Below are 21469 nucleotides of genomic sequence, written 5' to 3' on the forward strand. Positions count from 1 at the left end.
TTGGGTCGGAAGAATCCCTAGGGGTGATTCAATAATTTTTGACGGGTAGTTAATACTTACCTTCGCCCAGTGAGGATAAGTGAGGTATTTTGATGGAATCACCCAAAATATTTGTGCCAGAAGAAAGGAGCTTTTCTGGGTGTCAAACCACGCGACTTATCAACCAGAGGCTTTTTTAGTGTGGTACATGCATTAGAAAGTGGCCATTGCATGTAAACCCTATTACAACAACGATGCGTGAAGTTTAACGAATTTCGTGAGTGACCTAGCCTACAAACTATAGTTTAAATGATTGTCTACGACATGCAAATTTACCCGTTTCAAATGAACGAAGATCAAAGCAATTGCTTGATGGCGTCATAACGTTTGATTGCCAGTGGGGTACTACCCGGTATTCATACATATACAGTTATTCCGAGAAAGATTGTTGGAAAAAATGTGCACGCGACAATCCCGAAAGGTAATATGGGATATGATCAATACACTGTTCCTGACGACTGTAGCTGTCGAACCTACTTTTGTTGCTTTCCTTTACGCTCGCAAACACATTTCCATGGCCTTACGTGCCAATTCTTTCAAATTTTTTTGAAAAAGGGAGAACTCAAAACCACCCACAATGCCTTTCAGGATTGTCGCCAACCTCTCTCGAAATAGCTGTATACATACATAAACTTTATTTTTCCTAGAATTCATGTTTTTAACGTTAACCAAGTAATTAAAGTTGAACAACTCTCAAAAATTATCCCAAAGAGCAATGCAAATTTTATTAAAAACTGCGACAGTTAAGTTTATTACTTGGAAGGCCTGTGATGGTGGGATACGATAATATTACAAATCGCGACAGGTATTACAAAATGCGATGATTATCACAAATTACAGCAGTAAAATCGTTCACTACACTAGAACAACTAGTGGAGCAAATTCTAGTGCGGAAAACGCCGGCTACGTTCAATGCTGGCAAATGTGAAGCTACGGAACATCGATGCCACTGCAAATAATTCTTGCATAATTTCGTGAATATTAAACTCACAAATTATTCCAAAATGCGATGCAAATTTTATTAAAAACTGCGACAGTTTAGTTTATTACTTGGAAAGCCTGAGATAAAGTGGGATACGGTTTTTATTACAAATCGCGAAAGGTATCACAAAATGCAATGATTATTACAAATTACACATTTCATTACACAGAACAACTTGTGGAGCAAATTCTAGTGCGGAAAACACCGGCTATATCCAATGCTGGCAAATGTGAAGCTACGGAATATCGATGCCATTGGAAATAATTCTCGCATAATTTCGTGAAGGCGAACTATAAAAGTTTGAGGTAAGCAGTCAGTTCTTTAGGTAATGCTAGTGTTTTATGTTTTAGGGAATTTAAACAATAGCAAGCATTACTGAGCTTAGTTGAAGTCTTAATATTTTTTTGGCCACTCAGTTTGCGACGGTCAAGTCAGGCTACTGTTAACATAAATATTTGCTATTTATCGATAATACACTAGGGTTGTATATATAAAAAAAAATTAAAAACAGGACTAAGATGTTTCTTTAATACTGAGCTAAACGCGTTTTTTCATATATTATATAACGAACCATTCAAAAAATATTTACATATCTTTTGTTAAATTCATGTATTAATTAAATTGGTTGTCTTGAAGCCAGGTATAGTATCAAGGTGTTAGAGGATGAAAACAAAAGTATTTCAACTTGTCCATTTGCGTTCTAAATTATTAATCCTTTCATTTTGTTGTAGATTATTCCCTCAAATATAGCCGAATGTCATTGATAGGAGGATTATTTTCGTTAATAGATGGAAGCTTAACATGAGCTTGTTCCCTTTTGAAAGAACTGTTTCTCTTGAGGTAGGTTGAATATCCTTTTTACCTTTATTTGGTTATATGTCCCACTGTCTTACATGCACTAGGACCGCGTCCAGTTCGTTAACGAGGAGATTGAGAATGACGTCGAAGCCTGTATATAATTCCAAGCGGTTTTCAGTAACTAGCTGATCGCTGTCTTTGCTCTTATTCTTTTATTTCTGTTAAATCTGCATGGATACTACGTAGGCCGTGACATGCGTTAATAAAAATTACATTCCTAAGAAGAGTCCAAACGAGAAAATTACAAAATGATGATATGATACATGTAGTAGAGAAAGGGAAATAATTTAAGACAGTTCACCCAAGCTCACGAGTGTAAATACTTGTTCTTTGGCCATGTAGTTTGATAAGAAATAACACGCAAACTGCGGTGATAAACATTAGGAAAAAACGCTGAGCGGAAAAATAATTTTACTTGACGTTTCGTGTGCTCCAACAAACATCTTATAAGTAGTAACCGAGTGAAAATTGTTGTTGCATACTATCAGAGCATAATAGTCCATCTGTTATCGACCAAAATTGTTCACTTTTATGACAAAAGCATGAAACTTTGCCAGATTACAACCAACCCTAAGACTATTATTTCTGGATATTGGGCCAAGCCAAATTCAACACTGGACACGAGTACTGCGCAGGCCCTAAAATGGCCTACATGAAAACGAGGTTGTTAGTGGAAATCCTTCTAAAATACCATTTTTGAGTGTTTCTGTAAATAAAAGTCGTAGATATTGTGGAAGAAGACATTTGCTTTGCTGTCACGCTTTCTTTGGTGTCACGTGACCCCTCCTTCCAAATATGGAGGGCTATTGTTGGGTGTCCTGTGCTGAAGCTGCCTTCTGTGTTTAAAGGGGTGAGAAGGGGCAAGTTTTCAGGCAAGTTCAAATGATAACAGTCTTGCAACTATTGTGCAATTATCAACGGCTGTTTTTTACCATACAAATGCAAATCATTACATGAAAACGAGGCAAAAATCTTTTCAGCGGTTTGAAAAGCCTCCAGTTAGCCGTGCCTGCAGTCATCTTGAGTTGGATTCATAGACCATTGCCTAAAAGCCTGAATTGATCAAAAATTGTGATCGCACGGCGTTTTTGCAGAGTTTTTTTCTCCACAGACGACAATCGAAAGTCACATGACATAGACTTTTTCCTTAAATATGCCATATTGAAGGAATTGAAGAGCCCCCTTTTCTGATAGTTGTATCCTCAAGATAGTTGTAGATGTCACTGTATCTTAAGCGTAGGTTGTACACCAGTTTTGCCAATGGTGAATCGACACCGTCCCAAAGAAGCAGTTTTTCTTTCATTTCATGAGTTCATAGCCACAGACTGCCACGATATACCCCTTAGTCAAAGTTAAAACCTTTAGACTTGTACGCCTCAGAAGTGTTGTTCCCTACACATATCCCACGTATACACTGCTCGACAGGTATGTTGCATGAGCACTACTCGAGTTGAGGAAACACTATGAAGGTCACTTTATCTTCTTTTTCACTTCTTGCCTCGTTTTATTGAAAATAATGAGGGCTGGATAAACAAACGCAAGTGCAAGGCGAAAAAACCAATTGAACTAACTCTTTCCCCAAACGCTTTTGTTTGCACTACGCTTGTCAACCAGGAAAAAAACAAGTGCAGCCTACGATCTAGCTGTCTATTTGGGGCTATCGTGAAACATCACGTGCAAACTGCACTCAAAAGGAGACGCAAGAGGGAGGGGTGTTAAAATATAATCGAGAGAGCTTGCTCGCAGGCTAACGCAGACGCAAGGTAAAAACTGTCTGTCCGACGTGATGGGATCTACGATAATCAAATGGGCTTGTGTATCTCACTGTGCTTGAATTTGCGTTGATTATGTGAAAATCGATTGTCCTTAATTTCTCTTTCAAGAAACATATCCCACAAATTTTTCGATTACATTCTTTCAGTTGGCAAATGATGTCAGGGATCTCAACACCAATGGAAGCCTAGATCAGGACTCAACGCCCACGTGACACTGACATCATTTTCTTTGGCGTCCATACTATACATGGATAACTATAAAATAACTAGCATCGCCTCATTGGTGGAATGGGTTCTGATTTAACTGTTGATGATCACTCAAACGAATATGAAATGTCTGGACCACAAAGTAATTGTCAGCCTGTTTCAGTTTATGCAAACGAGATGCAAGAGCGTTAACTTATGTTTGGTGGGATGTGTGCAGCACAGTTTTAAAGTATGCGGAATAAATTTCCTTAGTAAAATCTCATATCACCATTTGAATTCTCATCTTTTTATTCATGGAAAGATTTCACTGTTTCGATTATTCTTCTTCACCGATTTTAGAAGGGTGTTTCTGTTTTGCTTTGCACATAAATGGATACACAGATTCGTTACTTGGTGCACCTACCGTCATTTTGAATAAGATGACTTGCGGTTATATAAGCAATGAATGAGCCACACACTTCTTTTCAAGTCAGTTCTGTTACTGAGCTGCTGTTCATCTGGTACCGGTAAACTGCCTGCTGAGCATTTTGAACAATATGAAGCTCGCGGAGTATGAGCTGAAGCTAATCTTTGTCATTACACATGGCGCCAAATACCCCAAGCAGCCTGTCTACAGAAATAAGTGGCTCGTGGAAGGGATTAAAATGCTGTATATACGGCTGCTATGAGAACGATGATCTTAGGGTTGAGTGGGATAATAAAGCCGCCCAAGTCAGAAAACCCCATACGAATCTCTTCCTACCCACTGCAAATCCTTAGCATTTTAAAATTTTCAGCAGTGTCCATTTTCATTGGTTTCCGATTAACTGGTCTGTTGAGGATACACTCCTAACTCCCCTTTGATGTCTGTAGTAGAAAATTCACTTGTGGGTGTAAAGTTAGCGATAGAAACCAGCTCTAATGGTTGGATGTTTGGCTATTTTCCTTTGATTTGGAACTTTTTGTCACATAAAAGGTCAACTTCTCTGTGGCTGGATCGATGCACAAAACGTTGACATTATCAACTTTTGTGGTAGAAAAAGACATCATTTTTCTCGGCTTAGATGAGTACACGACCATGGATTTCATTTCTGTACCATTCAGTTGTTGTTCAATTATAAGGGATAAGCATGCACTTTAAATATACTCTGCCTTGGGGACATACATGGCAACAACTTTGTTTATTTTTGTGAAAGCGCTCGACGTATTGTTAGGGAGCTGAGTTTGAAAGGCTTGATTTCTTGTCCTTAACGGGGAGAAACATGGCTATTTTTAGTACACTCAGATTGATCATATTTTTTACATTTTAATGTGTTAATATAAAATTTAAAGGAATATCAATTTGGTAGCTTTAAATTGTGTATCTCAAAAATGACCTCCACAAGACTATCCTGTCATCTATTTTTATATGAAAAATTTGTATGAAAACAAATCCAACCCTTGATAATTGGAAAATAGTTGCAAGAGTGTTATCATTTAAAATTGTGTGAATCGTTGCCCATTCTCACCCCCTAAAACGCACAAATGCACAGAAGACAGCTCCAGCACAGGACACCAAACAACGGCTTCGCCATATTTGGAAGAAAGGGTCACGTGACACCAAAGATAACATGACAGCAAAGCAAATGTCTTCTTCCACGATATCTACAAGTTTTATTTACCAAAACACTTAAAAACCGGTATTTTAGAAGCATTTCCACTGTCAGCCTCGTTTTCATGTAGGCCATTTTAGGGCCTGCGCAGTACTCGTGTTCAGTGTTGAATTTGGCTTGGCTCCATATCCAGAACTGTTAGTCTTAGGGTTGGTTGTAATCTGGCAAAGTTTCATGCTTTTATCATAAAAGTGAACAATTCGGTCGATAACAGCTGGACTATAAAGGTTTGTGTGGGAATTCACAGGTCGGCCAAGCTCACGAGCTTACATTGTTGTTGCGTATCATCGGATTCTAAGGGTTTGTATGATGATTCTGGCGATCGCTGTTCATGGACGAAGAAAAGGTAGTTAAAAGGCAGCAGCATTCCCCACCTTGTCTCCATGTTTTAAGTGGAGTTTCTACAAACAACCTATAAAATTCCCTTACAAGCCCTTACAATTTTGATGTTACACGACAACAATTCACACTCGTGAGCTTGGGTTACCTGGGAACGGGTAGTGGAAGTAATAAGGAATTATTTACTACCTATTATTTGTTTATTTATTCAAACTCACTTTCTGATTGGCTTTAATCCTCCAGATAATTCCTCTGGTGACTGTATTTGGAAGAAGTGAGCAATATACAATTATTGACGTCAGTTCTGACGTCAATGATTGTATATTTCTGATATACTGAAATCATTAAGGTTACAAAAGACAGTGGCATGGTAGCTTAACTGTTTTTGTCATGAGTGCAGAATTCAAGTTGTGAATGCCAGGTATATGAGTTCAGGGGTATGTGAAGACGAAAAGCCAAATTTCTGGACGGAACGAATACAAGAATTACACATACACACAGAAATATTTACTGGATGGATGCCACCCGCCTCCTCAATCTGCATAATCCTTCATATTATACTCAGCCTTGTTCAACCTTAATCTTGTCCTTTGAGGTTGGATAGTGCATGTAAAGTCATTCATTTTTATCCGGAGCCCATAACTCGGAGCGATCAACTTCCATGCGCTCGTGTCACGGCGTTTTTACGGACCAGTTTATTTTTAGAACGGTTTTGCGCGTATTTTGAATATCTTTTAAGAAACGGTCCAGATAAGAACGATAGCAACAACGGGAACGAACATGTTGGAATGCAAAAAAGGTGCTAACTTTTCTATTGTCTGTACTTACTTCCGATTGGCTTAAACTGAGCAAAAGTTAACAACACTTCATAAAGCGGTACATATACTCATCCTTACTTTCCAACCATCTTCTATACAACAAAATCTGGTCTCAGTTTGAATAACAAAGAAATCCTATGTGGGGAACATGTAAAATTGTAAACTTTTCTTGGCTATTGTTTTCAACTCTTGTGATTGGTCAAAATCTTTTAACACAAAAAAACACTCGTTCAAAGTGGAGTGTAAATGCATTTTATTGCGTAAACGGCCTTCATGTAGGTTTATGCATTCTCCGTGTAAAAATGGGAACATTCCTATGTGGGGAAAGCACCGTTGCCGCATAACAAAAGAAATTGCTATCCACCTTACCCGGATCATTACTTAAATTCCACAAACCAGTCAGCAAAACCTACAGGGGACAGTATTATAACGATTTGCCGGATGCGGTCCAAAAACCCAAACGGAAATAAATGTGTGAATGCAAATCATGTCGCACTTGTAGTTGCGCGGATCTTGCTAGAAATTACTATAAAGTGCCAGTTAAATAAAGCGTGTTTTTGATCAAGGACGAGTAGGATAGAAGTGGATTAAGCTATGAAACGTCCATGACGACGTTTGGCAAAAATCGCTGAAAAACGTTCGATTGTGAGCTTAGAAGATGCCGGAATATATGACTGTCTTTCTTCTGATGATCTACATTAACGAGGTTACATCTTCATGATTTTAATATGGAAGAATTCTCGCATGCGCCCTCCTTCCGCTTTAACTGTCACCAACACCTCCTCCACCCTCACCTATCATCATTTTCACCCTCCTTATCATCCTATTTTTCACCCGTCTTTTATTCACTCAAGCTGTTCGTGAAACAAGAACCTGTATCTAAGCTGAGCACGCACTAAGGTCAGAATTTATTTAATTTTTTATGAACACTGGCGAACAAAATTTACTTAAGAGCCAAAAGATAAACACTTAAGGCAAAACCAAATGGAATTTTCTGACAATTTTATGTCCCGAAAGTGATAAAAAAAAATAAACACACTCCACGGCGTTTATTGCCTTCTTCTCTACGTCACTCAAAAAATTAATTAGTCTCTAGAGTAAATGATTAGGTGCAGGGAAATTATTATGTAGGCTTAACATGGTAGGGGAAGGATATGTTCAAAGAGCTTTGCGGAAAGGCGTAAGTCAGTTTTACTACAATCCATTCTCATTACATCATTCAGGGGAAAATGCAACAATTTCACTCTGTTAATTCTGGAGGGACAAACATTTTTACAGAAAATATCTACGATAAAAGTTTTATACATATTGATTTGTACTTAATGGCTAACTACACAGACATTACGTTTTCTGATCTTAAGTCCGCAGCGCATTTAAATGACCGTTTCATTATATCAGTTTTCTGTGCTATATAACAGACTGCCACTGCTGCAGTGTATAAGGAGATTTGTTTAGACTTTAAAGATGATTTGTTATATCATTCAGAAGGCTACATAGTTCCATCTGCTTGTCTACTGCAGTCGTCAATTTGTAGCTAAGTCTAAACCAGCGACATTTTTTTTTTATTTTCGTTCATGTTATTTCAAGCCATTAGTGCAAGGGGAAGGATGAAAGTTTGGTCGGTTTATTTTACTTCATTTTTCGATTTAAATATCATAAAATTTATTGAGTTGGGGATTTTGTTCGACTTCTACACATGCTCAGGTCAGGTTAGTTAAAACTAGTTTCACTACAACATAAACCATCTATTTAACATCCGGCGTTAAGTTGTCAGTCAACACTCAAACTAAAGTGATAACGAGTTGATTATTCTAATTTTTCCAACCTATTCATGTTTATAGCAGGTGATCCTGGCCGGCTGATTCCTAACTTTAACAAAATCCTCACATTTTGCCGTTATTGTGGATCTGATATTTCTGCGCAAAGTTACTTCATTGTCACTTTGGTCGTTCAGAAAATTTATACCTGTCGCCTTTATCCAGGTAAACGTTTAGTTTAGGAACAAGTGCTATCAAACGTGTCGTTAAAAAGACTTTTTAAGACTCTCGCTGGTCTTTTATAACAGTTTTTTGATAGTTTACATTGCAAAGGCTGAGCTCTGTTAGCTAGAAACGACTTTAATTTAGAATGTAGACTCCATCCGGCACAGTTCAGCCATATAAAATAGTTTGGTTAATATACTTTGAGAGCAGAGATAACTTACAATTTGAAAATCTAAGTAATAATTAACACATATCATTCAGCAAACCTCGCTGCGTTTCTAGGTGCATACATTTACTTACAAGTTTAATTGGATAAAACGGATCTTTGAAGGATTTGCCCACTCGTGTTCAAATAAACTATTGGAAAAAAATTGGCTGTTTGTTTTACTCGTACCAAAGTTTTCAAACTAAATTACACTTAGTTTACAATACTGTACTTGTGGTAGCGAGATAAAAAAGTTATTGATAAAACTTTGGCCGCTTATAGAGGTCTTGCCACGTACAAAGCAAGAAAATAAAATTTCCTTGTCAAAATTTCAGGCCACTATTGACCCTCTCGAGTCGTTTTTTTTTTTTGACATCACACGTATGACTGTAACTAAAGGACGATAAGAGCAAGTGTCATTACTGTTTGTTCCTCTAGTGACGTTTCGTCATCATATGTTTTGTTATCGCTTTAGAGATTAAATGGAGTAAAACGACTTCTTGGCCGTTGTGGTGAGTTTGCCTTGGACGAAAATGGCTCAGTTTTCAAAGGGCCTAACAGTTTTCAAACGAAGGTGAGCCACGTAGCTCCGCTTTCGACGTATTCCAAATCTGTTCGGAACGTTTCATAAAATAGTTGACTTAGATCTCGAATCTTGTTGCACCTCCGCTATAGCAGAGGACGTAGGCATTGACCCAAGGTTTTGTTTATCAGATTCCACTAAATATTTAAGTTTTCCCTTTTTCCGGAAATCGTTTCTTCATGGAAGGCCGCGGTTAAGGCTTTTGAATTTATTATTATTTTCTTTGAAAGAACTTAGTAATAGAATTCATTGGTGCACGATTTTGTTTCAAGATAAATTTCAATTACTTCTGTATCTTATCCCAGGAGCCGGCAATAGGCTCCTTTTATTTACGGTTCTGCATGTTTAGTCGCCACATGTTTTATACCATTGAAATATCTTAGAAAATTGCCCGTTTATAGTCAAGATGTCCCGTAGTTATCGGTGAAAAGCTGACGAAATTTCGATCAGTGGAGTTAAATTTCTCCAAAGAACACCAGACCCTATAAAGACCAGAAATTCCAGTGACCATTAATCTTTCTTTCCCATCCGTTGGGGAAAACTGGATTTTTTTCCGTGGTACCAATAAGCAAGCTAAGCTAACTAGCCTCCTTTACACTTCTTTTCCGTTTGGGTGGTGCAGCGGATTAAATTAGGACGATGAATTTGCTATTGAACCTTTCCCAATGCATAGAACCACCTAATACGGCATAGACTGTTCAGCAGCAAAAGAAGCACATTGAATCTAAAACAAAAAAAAAATGTAAAACACTGAAACTACAAGAAGATGATACAAGAAATTGCTCCTTTTACTCTAAAAGCCAAAGTATACCAATTTAGTCAATTTGGAAAAAAATGGATTTTTTTCCACAAAATGGATATATATCCCCTGATGGAAACAGAATGCTGAATGAGTTCACTTTTGCCACGGATTGGCACTGATGCGGTTGCGCAAAAGTTTTATCTTCTTGCTTGAGACAAAGAGAAAGAAATGTATTGAAATTGTGAGCCGGAAAGAAAACGCCTCCATGGCAAATGGTAAATAGTACATGACTTTTTGAGACAACACTTTTTCCCTTTAAATCGCAGCCTTTTTACGTTTTGAAATGGAAAAACTGACTCCACAATTTTTCTGAAAATTAAACGAGACGCCAATCCAAGACACAGAAAACATGAAAGAGGGAATACCTTTTAATACCGAAAATACTGGCTTCATGGCCAATAAATCTTATAGGACCATAAACCGAGCCTGACTTTTCTCTCTAACTTGGAATTTTATTATTTTTGCTTTTAAAACGATTTTATTCTGTAATGGTTCCCGGTTCGGAAGATACGGCGATGGTTGAGAAATTGCTTTAAGCCCTATATGTCCCTCGAAAGACCACATCGCATCTACTAGGAGAAGATCGTGTATCACTGAACAACACAAAGTAATCGGAAATGCGTTGTAAGGAGGTACTGTTTGTTTGTTAGGAAACGATGTCATCGACTGCAGTATTTACTTTAAAAAATATAACTTCCACGGTGTCCTCAATTGAGCTGAATAACGTAATCGATCATCCATCCACAAGAAAACTAACGAATGGATGAGCTTTAAAACTTCGCTTTAGGTGTCATGATAGTAAAAAGTCGAAATTAACATGTTGTGTTCAGCATGTTTTTTCAAGTACGAGGCAAGTTTAGCAAGACCCGACGGGTGTTTGTTTTATTGACCACTTTTTAAGATGAAACTTCACACTTATATCTACTAATTAAGAGATAGTGCGAAATTAAATCTTCGGACACCTAAGCACATTTGCATACAAATATTATTTAAAAATTGCGGTCTTAAAGAGTTATCCGTTTATGACTTTTTTGTTTCAATTCTTATACGCGGAGTTGCGTGGAAAAAAAGTAACCATTCGCCTTAAAAAGAAAAAATAAACCGGAAAATTCTTGTTGCAGCTTATATAAAATAAAATGGTTCGTTGATCTTTAATTCCTGCATGGGATCAAAAAAAAAAAAAGTCCATCTGTTACATTTGAAGGGCAAACAAGTAACTCTTTGCGGTTTCATCCATCACAAAGAACCCTCACACCTTTTTCGCCTGTAATGTACTTGTTTTATCGAAGTCTCGATTCATGTATGTAGATTTTTCCGAAATGCATTCTTATCAATGGCTCACTGACGTTGATACCCGGCGATTTAAAAATTAATTTGAGAAAAGTCGGTGAGCGGCTCTTGTCGAGGGCTTATGGAAAAATCTTCCCAGATCTCAACTGCAAAAGGGTGCGCTAAATTGTTGAATTTGCGCTGAAGTTCAGGATAAAAAAAACCTGTAAACTAATGAACGAGTAATCTCGGAACATTTTAGACATTAAGTAAACACCCAAATTTAGAGCCTTTATATGTTTACCGACGTTTGCCAATGAAAGAATTTGCCGGATGATTCAGGACCCATCTAGGGACTAAAAATCAAATTCAAGAAAGGACAAAACCAAGGTAAGACTCACATTGCCTCGCATGGTTAAAAAAATGGTTCCATTTAATTGTAATGGGATCTTAAATTATGTAGCTGTGCTGATACCGGGTCTATGAGAATTTGAAACTATTACTGGGCGATTTTACTTGCATTTTGATATTTCTCTGACTCTGCAGCAAAGGGCAATCAGTGCATAGCCAGTTATAAACGAAGTTCTACTATCATCATCCTTAAGACTTTACAAGAGTTCGTTATTTCTTACTATCTAATTTTTCCTGTAAAATAAATCAAAATTAAAATTTAAGTTGCCCTCGTAGACTTCTTCCGAAACATCTTGACAAGTCGGTTTTGGAGCATGGTTGAAATTTTTCAGCTGTTGAGAATCTATAATTACAACCCCGCGATGTCTTCGCTCCTGCTTCAAGTCTAACGCACGAAATATTTCTTTATATTTGACAACCCGAAAGCCTTTCAGTAAAAAAAATAATTGACAAAAAATAAAAACGTTCGCAAAGGAAAGAAAAACCACGATCCAAAACTTCAATTGATAAATGGTGTTTTCAAACGGAATACTTTTCTTTCACATACTCCAGTACGTAAGACTCAGTATCGACTCAGCACCAATTCAATCAGTTGTCAGTCATGTCTTTAGTGTCTTTGCAGCCTGGTTTTTTGAAAACATGGCTCTGGAACATGCTTAGGATTTGGGATCACATATCGAAGTTGATTTTCTCAAATTTAACTCAGACAAGTGAGAAAATCTGGGGCATAAATTCGATCGGTCGATTATGACATTCACTGATTAAATAATTGTAGAAAACCACTGCTAGACCCTCTGTACGTGAAAAGCCTGAGTAGCCTGCAACTTAGATTTGTCTCCGTTTCGTGAAACTGCCCAGTATAAGCTACCACAAACTAACGGGCCGAGAAAGTGACAAGAACATCACATCCTACTGGATGGAAAAGATCTGCTATAGCCTCTGATGCCGGTGCTAGATGTTTTCAAAGTGAAAAAAAACTGGTTTCAAATTATCAAAATTATCTAAATCCTCTACGTAGCCACCAACGGTTGGTGGCCACGTAGAGGAGTGGATAGCCTCATCAGTAAACCGAACTTGATTTCACTACCAGAGAGAGACATGTTATTTGAGGTGCAGGAAGGCTTTCGATCGGAGGGTCTGAGCAGTCGTTTTTCAATATTTAAGCAATCTTGGAGGACATTCTGAGTTGTAGAAATCCATAAAGTGTAAGGCCTGTTAATGAATGTAAATTTTATGTTGACCTACAAACCAAATTCACTCTAATAAGCTTCTAAATCTTCCAAAATATCTACAGGATTATTAACAACCGAACATAGATCATTCTCTCTTGCATTGAAATTATAGCTATATCGCCCAGATTTTCTGAATGCCATTTGAATTTTTTAATTTTTATTTCGTGCTTTTTTCCTGGGTTCCTGGTGTGATTTGGCCGTAGCCTCAAGGAAATACAACTCTACAACAGGGAGAGAAAAGCAACCTCGCGCACGCGTGAAATCCCACAGCCTTCGCTGTTATTTTCATAAAGTTTTGTAAGCAGACACGAAAGAGACCGTCCTTTTCAAATGTCAGTTGATCTGGAATACGTGCAGCTAATAAGTCCTCAATTAGACCAATTACACCTCAGCTTCTATCATTGTTTTTTGTAGGTTGTAGTTAGTAGATTTAACTTGCTGTAGAGAAGTCAAAGATGAATGCTGTCATGTTGTCACCTCTTTTGACTTGACTAAATTAACCGACTAGTCATGCAACTGTGCAACAAAAAATGTCCCAATCAGACCTTTTTTCCCGAGTCCTTCTTATGGGTGTTTCTAAAAAAATGAGGAACGGGCAACGGGCAACGGGCAACGGGCAACGAGGTTGGGGAACAGGATAACGTAAAAGGGGAACATAACAGATAATGGGTAAGAGACTTACTAATAGGGCTTTTCCCATTATTTCAATTTTCTGTTCCCCGTGCTCGATTTCCGTTCCCCTTCCTTGTTTCAGTAACAGACTTCAGATGGGCCAAAAAAACTAAAATTGGTTTTCCTATCTTCTGATTGGTTCTAGATCACGGTAAGCGAGTCTACACTCTGTCGGCACGTTTCGCACGTGCACAGCTACAGCACATTGGAAACTAAATTAAAGTACAATTTTCAAATTGATAAGCAAAAGACTATTTGTCGAATACTGATTGTTTTCCTGAATGAAACCCTTACTAAAATGGTAATAGGTTGCATGCGTTTCGTGCTTATAGACAGACAGAACCTTTGCCTTTTTAATAGGGCATGATCGAGTGTTTGTGTTTTAAACAATTGCATCCATTAACAAGTCGTACACCACTATTTATAAAGGTGAAAACTAAAGGGGAAAATACCGCGGACATCCGCGTTGTTATTTTAATCCATATGTATTTTAACAACTAGACAAAGACCCAACAAAAGCATACACACCTTATGAAAATTTCACAAACAGCCTGCAAAAACAAAAGAACTTTGCGTTGGTTGAACTGAACGCCTTTGTTTTTTCGTATTAAGTGTTTTCCTGCCTTTACCCATTTTTTGAAAGACCACACTCATTGACGACCGATTGTTTTGTAGACTATTTTTTCTACAGAATGCTTGTCACAATGGTCGGCAAATTTTTCGTTAATGTGATTTCATTGAAACCCTGTTTTACGAACATCCTTTTTAACACGGGCACGCAGTAAAAACAGACTATTATACTTGTCCCAAAAAGTTCATATATTGTTTCTTGAGGATTAGTGCGCCTAAAACGGACACCCGACCGGTGACGGACAAAGGGCACTTCACTGAAGTGAACCCTCTTCAATGAGCTTTAGGACGTTTTAGGGACGTTAGCGGATCTGTGTACTTTCCTTTTATCTGTGAAGGAAGTGCCAACGAATTTCAATGCACGGATCAGAAGCCTCCCCGTATAGACAAATTGAATGCTGCAAAGTTGATCAATGTGTCTAATCAGTGTATATTTTTCCTGATCAGGTCTTCTAGAGATCCTACGTTCTGTGGCATATTCGTTTGCGGCCCTTTGCAGTTTAAACTTAAACGTCAATTTATTTCTCCCCGTATAGGCTATTATAGGGAGTCGGGTTTTGACAGCAAACTTACTTTAAGCGCGACCAATTCGTGGCACGCGAAGGATGCACGTGCATGTTGTGGATGTTTTGCAGGGCTGGGAATATCGAGGGGAGGGAAAAAACAAAAATTGATCAAGGCTGGAAAAAGTTTTATTATTTTGAATGAGCTTTTAGCACTTAAGACGTAAAGTGGATAACTAAACGATCGATTGTATTGCATTGTTTTGTAGTTTCGCTGTTGCACATTACGTAACAGGTTGTCTCGTCAGTTGCCAGCAACAGACCGGCTTTGTAAAAGCTGTTTGGCTTCGATATTTTTGAAAAGCAATCCTACCTCTTTTATAGTAATCACTAGTTTTTAAAACCAAGATTACCGTTCAAACACCACGCTATTTTGGCTGTACAGGCTTGAAATCTTACAGAAGCGAGTCCCCCCGGAAAAGAATCCGCAATAGAAAGGGTTCTTTTTTCCTGGACAGTCTTTGAGGTGTTATTCAGATGGCGCACATGAAAAAGGAGAAAGATTTACTCGCTAATATTTTTACCACCGAGATCGTGCCGTGGCATCTATTGGGTACGTTTTCGTGTTGTACAGTGTTTTGATTTTCATGATTTTTATGGCACCATTGACCCCATATGAAGCCAACATCGAACATGGTCTTAACTGTGTTTTGCCACGCGTTGATTGATGGGTGAAAGGAAATTAATACGATAGGATAAGATCGCTTTTGTAGGATGAATTACATGTGAATTACCATACTCTAAACTAATGAATTGCCACTAACAGGCCACTTGAAAAGCCGGTCAAGATCTTTAGGAGTTCTCGTTCAGTTGAAGATCGATTCCAACTGATTCTTGGCATAACCTCTCTTCACCTCACAAATATTTACATTGTACAGCTGCACTATCCACCATCTCTTGGATTCAATCAAACCGATCAAAGGCAGTGATCGAGGTAGGCATCTATAAGTAGTTCTCTTCAGCTATATCCTCTGTCGATAATGTTCCGGCTGAATGTTATACTTATCGGCATACAAACACTCAAGTGGATAATGGTCTTTGGCCCAGCTCTCTTGGCAAATAAGTACGTTTCTTACCCGTCGATAGAGTTAGAATATGATATGACAATGTAAAGTCCAGGAAAGTTTTAGCTCAGTAGCTATCATTAGCTAGTACTAGAGCTAGTGCTAGTACTATCGTTTTAGCTGGCATAATTAATCTCCCTGAATGTAGAGTTATAGTTCTACTAGGTCGTAGCCGGCTGGGCCCTTTCAGACGGTTTTTCCAGCAAATTGCGATCACCCGTTCCACTTGTTTACATTCTCACAAACGATTCAAGACTTTTGCAAATTTTCATGAAGTTTCCTTTCATTTTAGATAAGAACAGGGTGCTTCGTGCTATAATTCCATTTTATTTGCATCTACATTCACACATCATAATGAGCTGAAAAACTATATGTAATATGTGCCTCATTGTCCGATGATAATCGTTTTTCCTTCTGTCTTGCAAATGACCTCTCACTTGTTTTTTTTCTTTCCGGCACGGGACTCCTGAAGACTTTTATTGTCTGGCAAATACCCGTAATCAAATCTTCTGTATTCATTATACATGCTTGTCACCACTGTTTGATAACATAAACTGAACACGACGAGTTTGAGATCGACTGTTGCTACACAAAAAGTGGACTGCTAAAATAGTGGGTTTTTTCTCTCAAAATCGGTTATTCAAGGCGTCAACGTGACATTTTCTTGCGACACGTACGAGACCTCTCGTTTGACCGCTCGTGCTCGCTCGCTAGCTCTTTTACCCGCGTTCTCGCGGGCTAGGCAAAACTATTAGGCGAACTATTTTGAAGTCTACGCAAAAATGGGAACAGTCCACTCTTAAAAATGGTGTTGATCTTATTATGTACGCAACAAAGATGGTTTGAACAAACTGCAAAAAGGAATCAAGGAAACCAAGAATAAGTCAGCATCATTTCCAGGATTTTCCTGAAAAATCGGCCTGGAGCCAACTTGCGAGGGAATCGGGAAGCGGGAAGCGGTGGGGTGGGGAATCCCGTACTCTCTATGAGTGTGCCGAGTAAAACAATAAACTTGTACTGGCCATGAATTTTGGTTCATTTTGGAAGCCTCAATAACTGTTTTCTTTGTTATTGAAATACCGTAAAATTCCGAAGATAAGCCCCTCCAAATATAAGCCCCCCAGAATCGTGGGGTGGGGAATCCCGTACTCTCTATGAGTGTGCCGAGCAAAACAATAAACTTGTACTGGCCATGAATTTTGGTTCATTTTGGAAGCCTCAATAACTGTTTTCTTTGTTATTGAAATACCGTAAAATTCCGAAGATAAGCCCCCCCCAGAATCGTAACGCAAAAAACCCTCCGTTAAATCGCCCCGCTCCGAATAAGCCCCCCGGGGGGGCTTGTACTTGGAATTTGCCCTCGAATACAAAGTAAAACAAAGCAAAAATGGTAAATTTCCTTCCCACTACAAGCTAGCCCAATCGATTTTGAAACGCAAATTTCTCTCCGTACATAAGCCCCTCAAAAAGGGCCTTTGAAAACTATATGCCCCAGGGCTTATTTTCGCAATTTTACGGTATTGAAGCTGCTTGAGCAGCTCTCTAAACTTTGCCAACAAGCACAAGCGAGGTGCACCCAGGTCAGTATTTTTTCTTTGTGAAACTGATAATTATGTTCAATCACGGAATTTTGAATCACCATTCTCAGACCACTTAAGAAGCACTTAAGTCACCTTTATAGGCATAACTGCCAAATTAGATCTCCATATTTTAGAAAATGCTAGTTAAAACTGTTTGCTTCCATTGGTGATCCTGAAAAGTGAACTGCAAAGTAGCCTCCCACGCAGACTTTCTTAGGGGTTCGTCACGCGTTGGGGCAGGAACGCGTGACGAACCCCTAAGAACGTCTGCGTGGGAGGCTAACTGCAAAGGGGATTGACGGCCTATATGTGGATTTGTAGGTCTTGTAGAAGTTTCATGAGTATTAAAGTCCTAAATTTTCGCTTTAAAATGGGGGAAGAGTTGATGAAGGAGCAACGATTTTCTATACCAGGTCATCGGTTCCTGGCCAGGAAGAATTTTCTCACTCACACCTGATACTAGTTGAAGTGAATATAGAGGGAACCTAATTTGTTTCTCTCATTCGTTTCAGGTGAAAATTTACCACACTAGTATTCTCTCAGACGTTGGAAGGGCTGTTTTGTCACTGAAATAACTTTCTACCCGAACAATGAACAATTCCACTGATATCCCGAACGTTTCTCCATTAACCTTGGACAAGAACGAACTCGAACCGAAGTTCGTCGAGACCATTCGCCTCATCTTAAGCGCTATCATCTGTTCCATTGGCATTGTTGGTAATCTCCTAGTCGTCATTATCACGTGCACAAATCGCGCCAACAAGACCGCTGTGCACAAGTACATCCTGAACTTAGCCATTGCGGATATTGGAGTGCTGGCTATATGCTATCCCCTCACTCTTGTTAAAGCTGCAGACCCGTTACAATGGCCTCTCGGGAAGGTTTTTTGCGAGGTTTTTTACCCATTATCTGATATCTTCTACAGCGCGTCTATTGGCTCGATCGTTGCCATAACGATCGACAGGCACCGAGCAATCGTCCGTGGTATGACGTCACACAGGTCGCTGTCAGTCGCTAAATGGGTGATAATGGGAGTTTGGGTGTTAGGTTTTCTAGCAGTGGTGGTCCCCCTGTACTTCGTCATGGAATTCATTGAAGATAAAGAGAAGGGGACTATAGACTGCACACCAGTTTGGCCAAATATCGCGACAAGTAAAAGCTACGTCATCTCACTTACAATTTTCTGGTACCTACTTCCGCTGGCCTTGATACTGTGGGCGTACAGACAGATCGGCCGCAAGATTCGCGCAAGCAAATTACTTCACAAGAAAATCAACAACATGCGCGGAAGCTACAAGACTGAAAAAAAGAAAAAGTTTGATAACGCCAACACAAAAGCGTTGAAGATTCTTGTACCAGTAGTTATCACTTTCGCTGTTACAATGTTTCCTTTTCATGTGTTTCGGGTCGTTTCGCAGTTCGTGATTGTTGAAAAGGTGAAGTACATTTGGGTTGTATATAATATTTGCACGATTCTGCTGTTGTCCAACAGTGCCGCAAATCCAATCATATACTCGCTTGTCAGTGCAGAGTTTCGACAACGCTTCAAAGACATCTTCAGTTTAAACTGGCAGCGTCTTTGCCAAGAACCCGTGAAGCGTAAAACGGACTCATTTTCATACCGTTTTTCCTCTACCCAAGTCAAGTTGCTCAACCCAGACAGGGAAACTAACGTGTAGTTGTAAGGCTGTTGGTGATGTGATCAATATGCTTCTAGTTGTACTGTTTATCGTGTTGCAACGAAGAAGAGTAAGACATAAGTCTAACGTAAAGACCATTCAGAGACCTTCATGTGGCAAGTGCTTTTTGTTACTTGTGAGATTAGTTTACAGAAAGTAGAGCCACTCATGTGAAAGATATTTGCATCGGTGTTTGAAACAATACAAGAAAAAGCGGGACTAGTTTATAACGAATAATAACGAAGATTTGCTTCTTAGGGGACTTTCCTTGCTCTTCCCTATACCCAGACATGTCTCTTACTATGCGCAAAGGACGGCGAGACGGTGAAAGCTGGCCCGCCTTCCCTACCCTAGCCGCCCCAAGATACCTTGTGCTTCGCTTTTGTCTAGTCATTTGCCCCGCTAACTCACGTGAGTCTCGAAGAGCCCCTGGAGGCTGCTGCCCTATGCTTTTGTCCTTTTGGGCCCGGTTAATCGAAAGATGATTAAGGTTGACCCATGGTTAAGCCAAAATTAAAGGAAAGATTTCTTGTCAAGGAACACGTATCTGAAGATTAGAAACTAATATTGAGCTTCAACTCTAAGATCCAGCTGTGACGACAAAGAATGATAATTTACACAATTTGTAGGAAATAAAGTAAAATCGTGGATTACAATTTTAATCCTGAATAAGCATTAAGCGGCCTTTCACAGGCCAAGTGATTTTAATTACAGCCTGGACTTGGCGCATTACAGCTTTTTAGAAGGCTGTACAGTAGTTTAGAACCTCGCTATTACGAAAGGCCAAGATACTGGCATAATGTGTTCGCAGTAATATCGAAGTTTTTTTTCCATGTATTTTACTTTTACTTGATTAAAGAGAATCGTTCGTTATACCGGGGATTTCGTTATATAGAAGTGGGCGGTTTTATTGAGGTTCCACTGTATTCAGTCGTTGTCACTGATTTGCAAGCTGTCGGGTCACAGACCGAATAAAGATAAAATCGTAAAAGAACAGTTTCTTTATTCATGTCTCCAAAACAAGCGACGAATTTACCACAAACATAAATACTTCCATTGCAGTCTGTCCATTTTTTTGACAGCTGAAGGAGTTAGCATCTTTCTCGTACGCATTTACTATCAAAATAACAGCATATATTTTGTTTCATATTATTTACATTACACAATAGTAAGTCACCGGTTACTTTGCGTACATCCACACTCTTCCACAGAATAAACTCGCAAAAATCATGAAATCAGAGCTGTCCGAGGGCATGTGCCTCCCCTTTTTCATTTTGAACGATTTTCGATGATCGTCCTCTTGTCAACGGACAAGGGCTTTCAAGGTCTGTATTTCGCCTACAGGTGTTTTCTTTTTGCTAAAGAATCTTAATAAAAAGTAGATATTAAACTGTCCCAACGTTTTTCCTCATACCGACACATCTTTAGACTACGAGTAGTCCCTCATTTTCCCTCAGGCGAGCGTAACGCGACGGCGTGAGAAAATCACCCCACGCGCTCAACACGCGCTCGCGTTTCAGTCGCTTTACTATCCCTCAGGGAAAATGAGGTTCTACCCGTAGTCTAACACATCTTTGCCTAGAACATGAAGTTCCCGCATGAGACTTTCTCTTTAGGGTTGGCCATCAAGAGACTCGGTTCTAGGCGAATCTTGACATTATTCAGCCTACGTAGCTGGTGGGATACAGCGGGTACTTTCTTGGCGGCTTGTTCCCAAACTTCTCGCGGCTCAAACGCCAAAAAAGAAAAAAAACAGCACTCGCCCACAAATCCCGCCAGCTACTCAGGCTACATGCTATTTCAAGAATAAAAGGGGGCTTAAAATAGCGACGACGGCAGGGGAAACTTCCCTTAGAATAGTATATTGCTATTCTGTCAAACTCTAGAGCGACTATTCCTGAACACGTGCAAATTTTAAAAAATGAAATTAGGAAGTTATACGTCGTAGTCGTGCAACGACGTATAAGAAATGTACACAAAAAAAGTGAGATGTTGTTCATTACTAATCTTAACCTGTTGCTTTTTTGCCATTTTCATCGCCGACGCTGCCGTCGTTTCTTAAGCACCCTAGCAACTGAAAAAAAGCCGAGAGTAAAGTGCTGTCGTAGGACGGAGATCTGGGAGAATGGGGCCAGCATTAAAGGGCGT

The 21469-nt window shown here is 39.1% G+C and overlaps 1 protein-coding gene across 2 annotated transcripts; it reads left to right on the forward strand.

Moving 5' to 3' along the window:
• Nucleotides 1-1750: 1750 nt before the first annotated feature.
• On the forward strand, nt 1751-20383 carry LOC140941241 (galanin receptor type 1-like). 2 transcript variants are annotated; one of them, XM_073390222.1, is made up of 2 exons: nt 1751-1861; nt 18155-20383. In XM_073390222.1, exon 2 carries the CDS (start codon nt 18233-18235, stop codon nt 19319-19321), a length of 1089 nt encoding a protein of 362 aa, XP_073246323.1. In that variant the 5' UTR covers nt 1751-1861; nt 18155-18232; the 3' UTR covers nt 19322-20383. The 2 variants fall into 2 exon arrangements, with proteins under 2 accessions (XP_073246323.1, XP_073246322.1); XM_073390221.1 differs by lacking the exon at nt 1751-1861 and adding an exon at nt 15743-15932.
• The last annotated feature ends 1086 nt before the right edge of the window (nt 20384-21469 follow it).

Source organism: Porites lutea, chromosome 6, assembly GCF_958299795.1.
Source record: "Porites lutea chromosome 6, jaPorLute2.1, whole genome shotgun sequence".
Classification (NCBI taxonomy): domain Eukaryota; kingdom Metazoa; phylum Cnidaria; class Anthozoa; order Scleractinia; family Poritidae; genus Porites; species Porites lutea.

Excerpts from the sequence above, each read along its gene's own strand:
- LOC140941241 (XM_073390222.1), top strand. The coding sequence starts at position 18,233 with ATGAACAATTCCACTGATATCCCGAACGTTTCTCCATTAACCTTGGAC.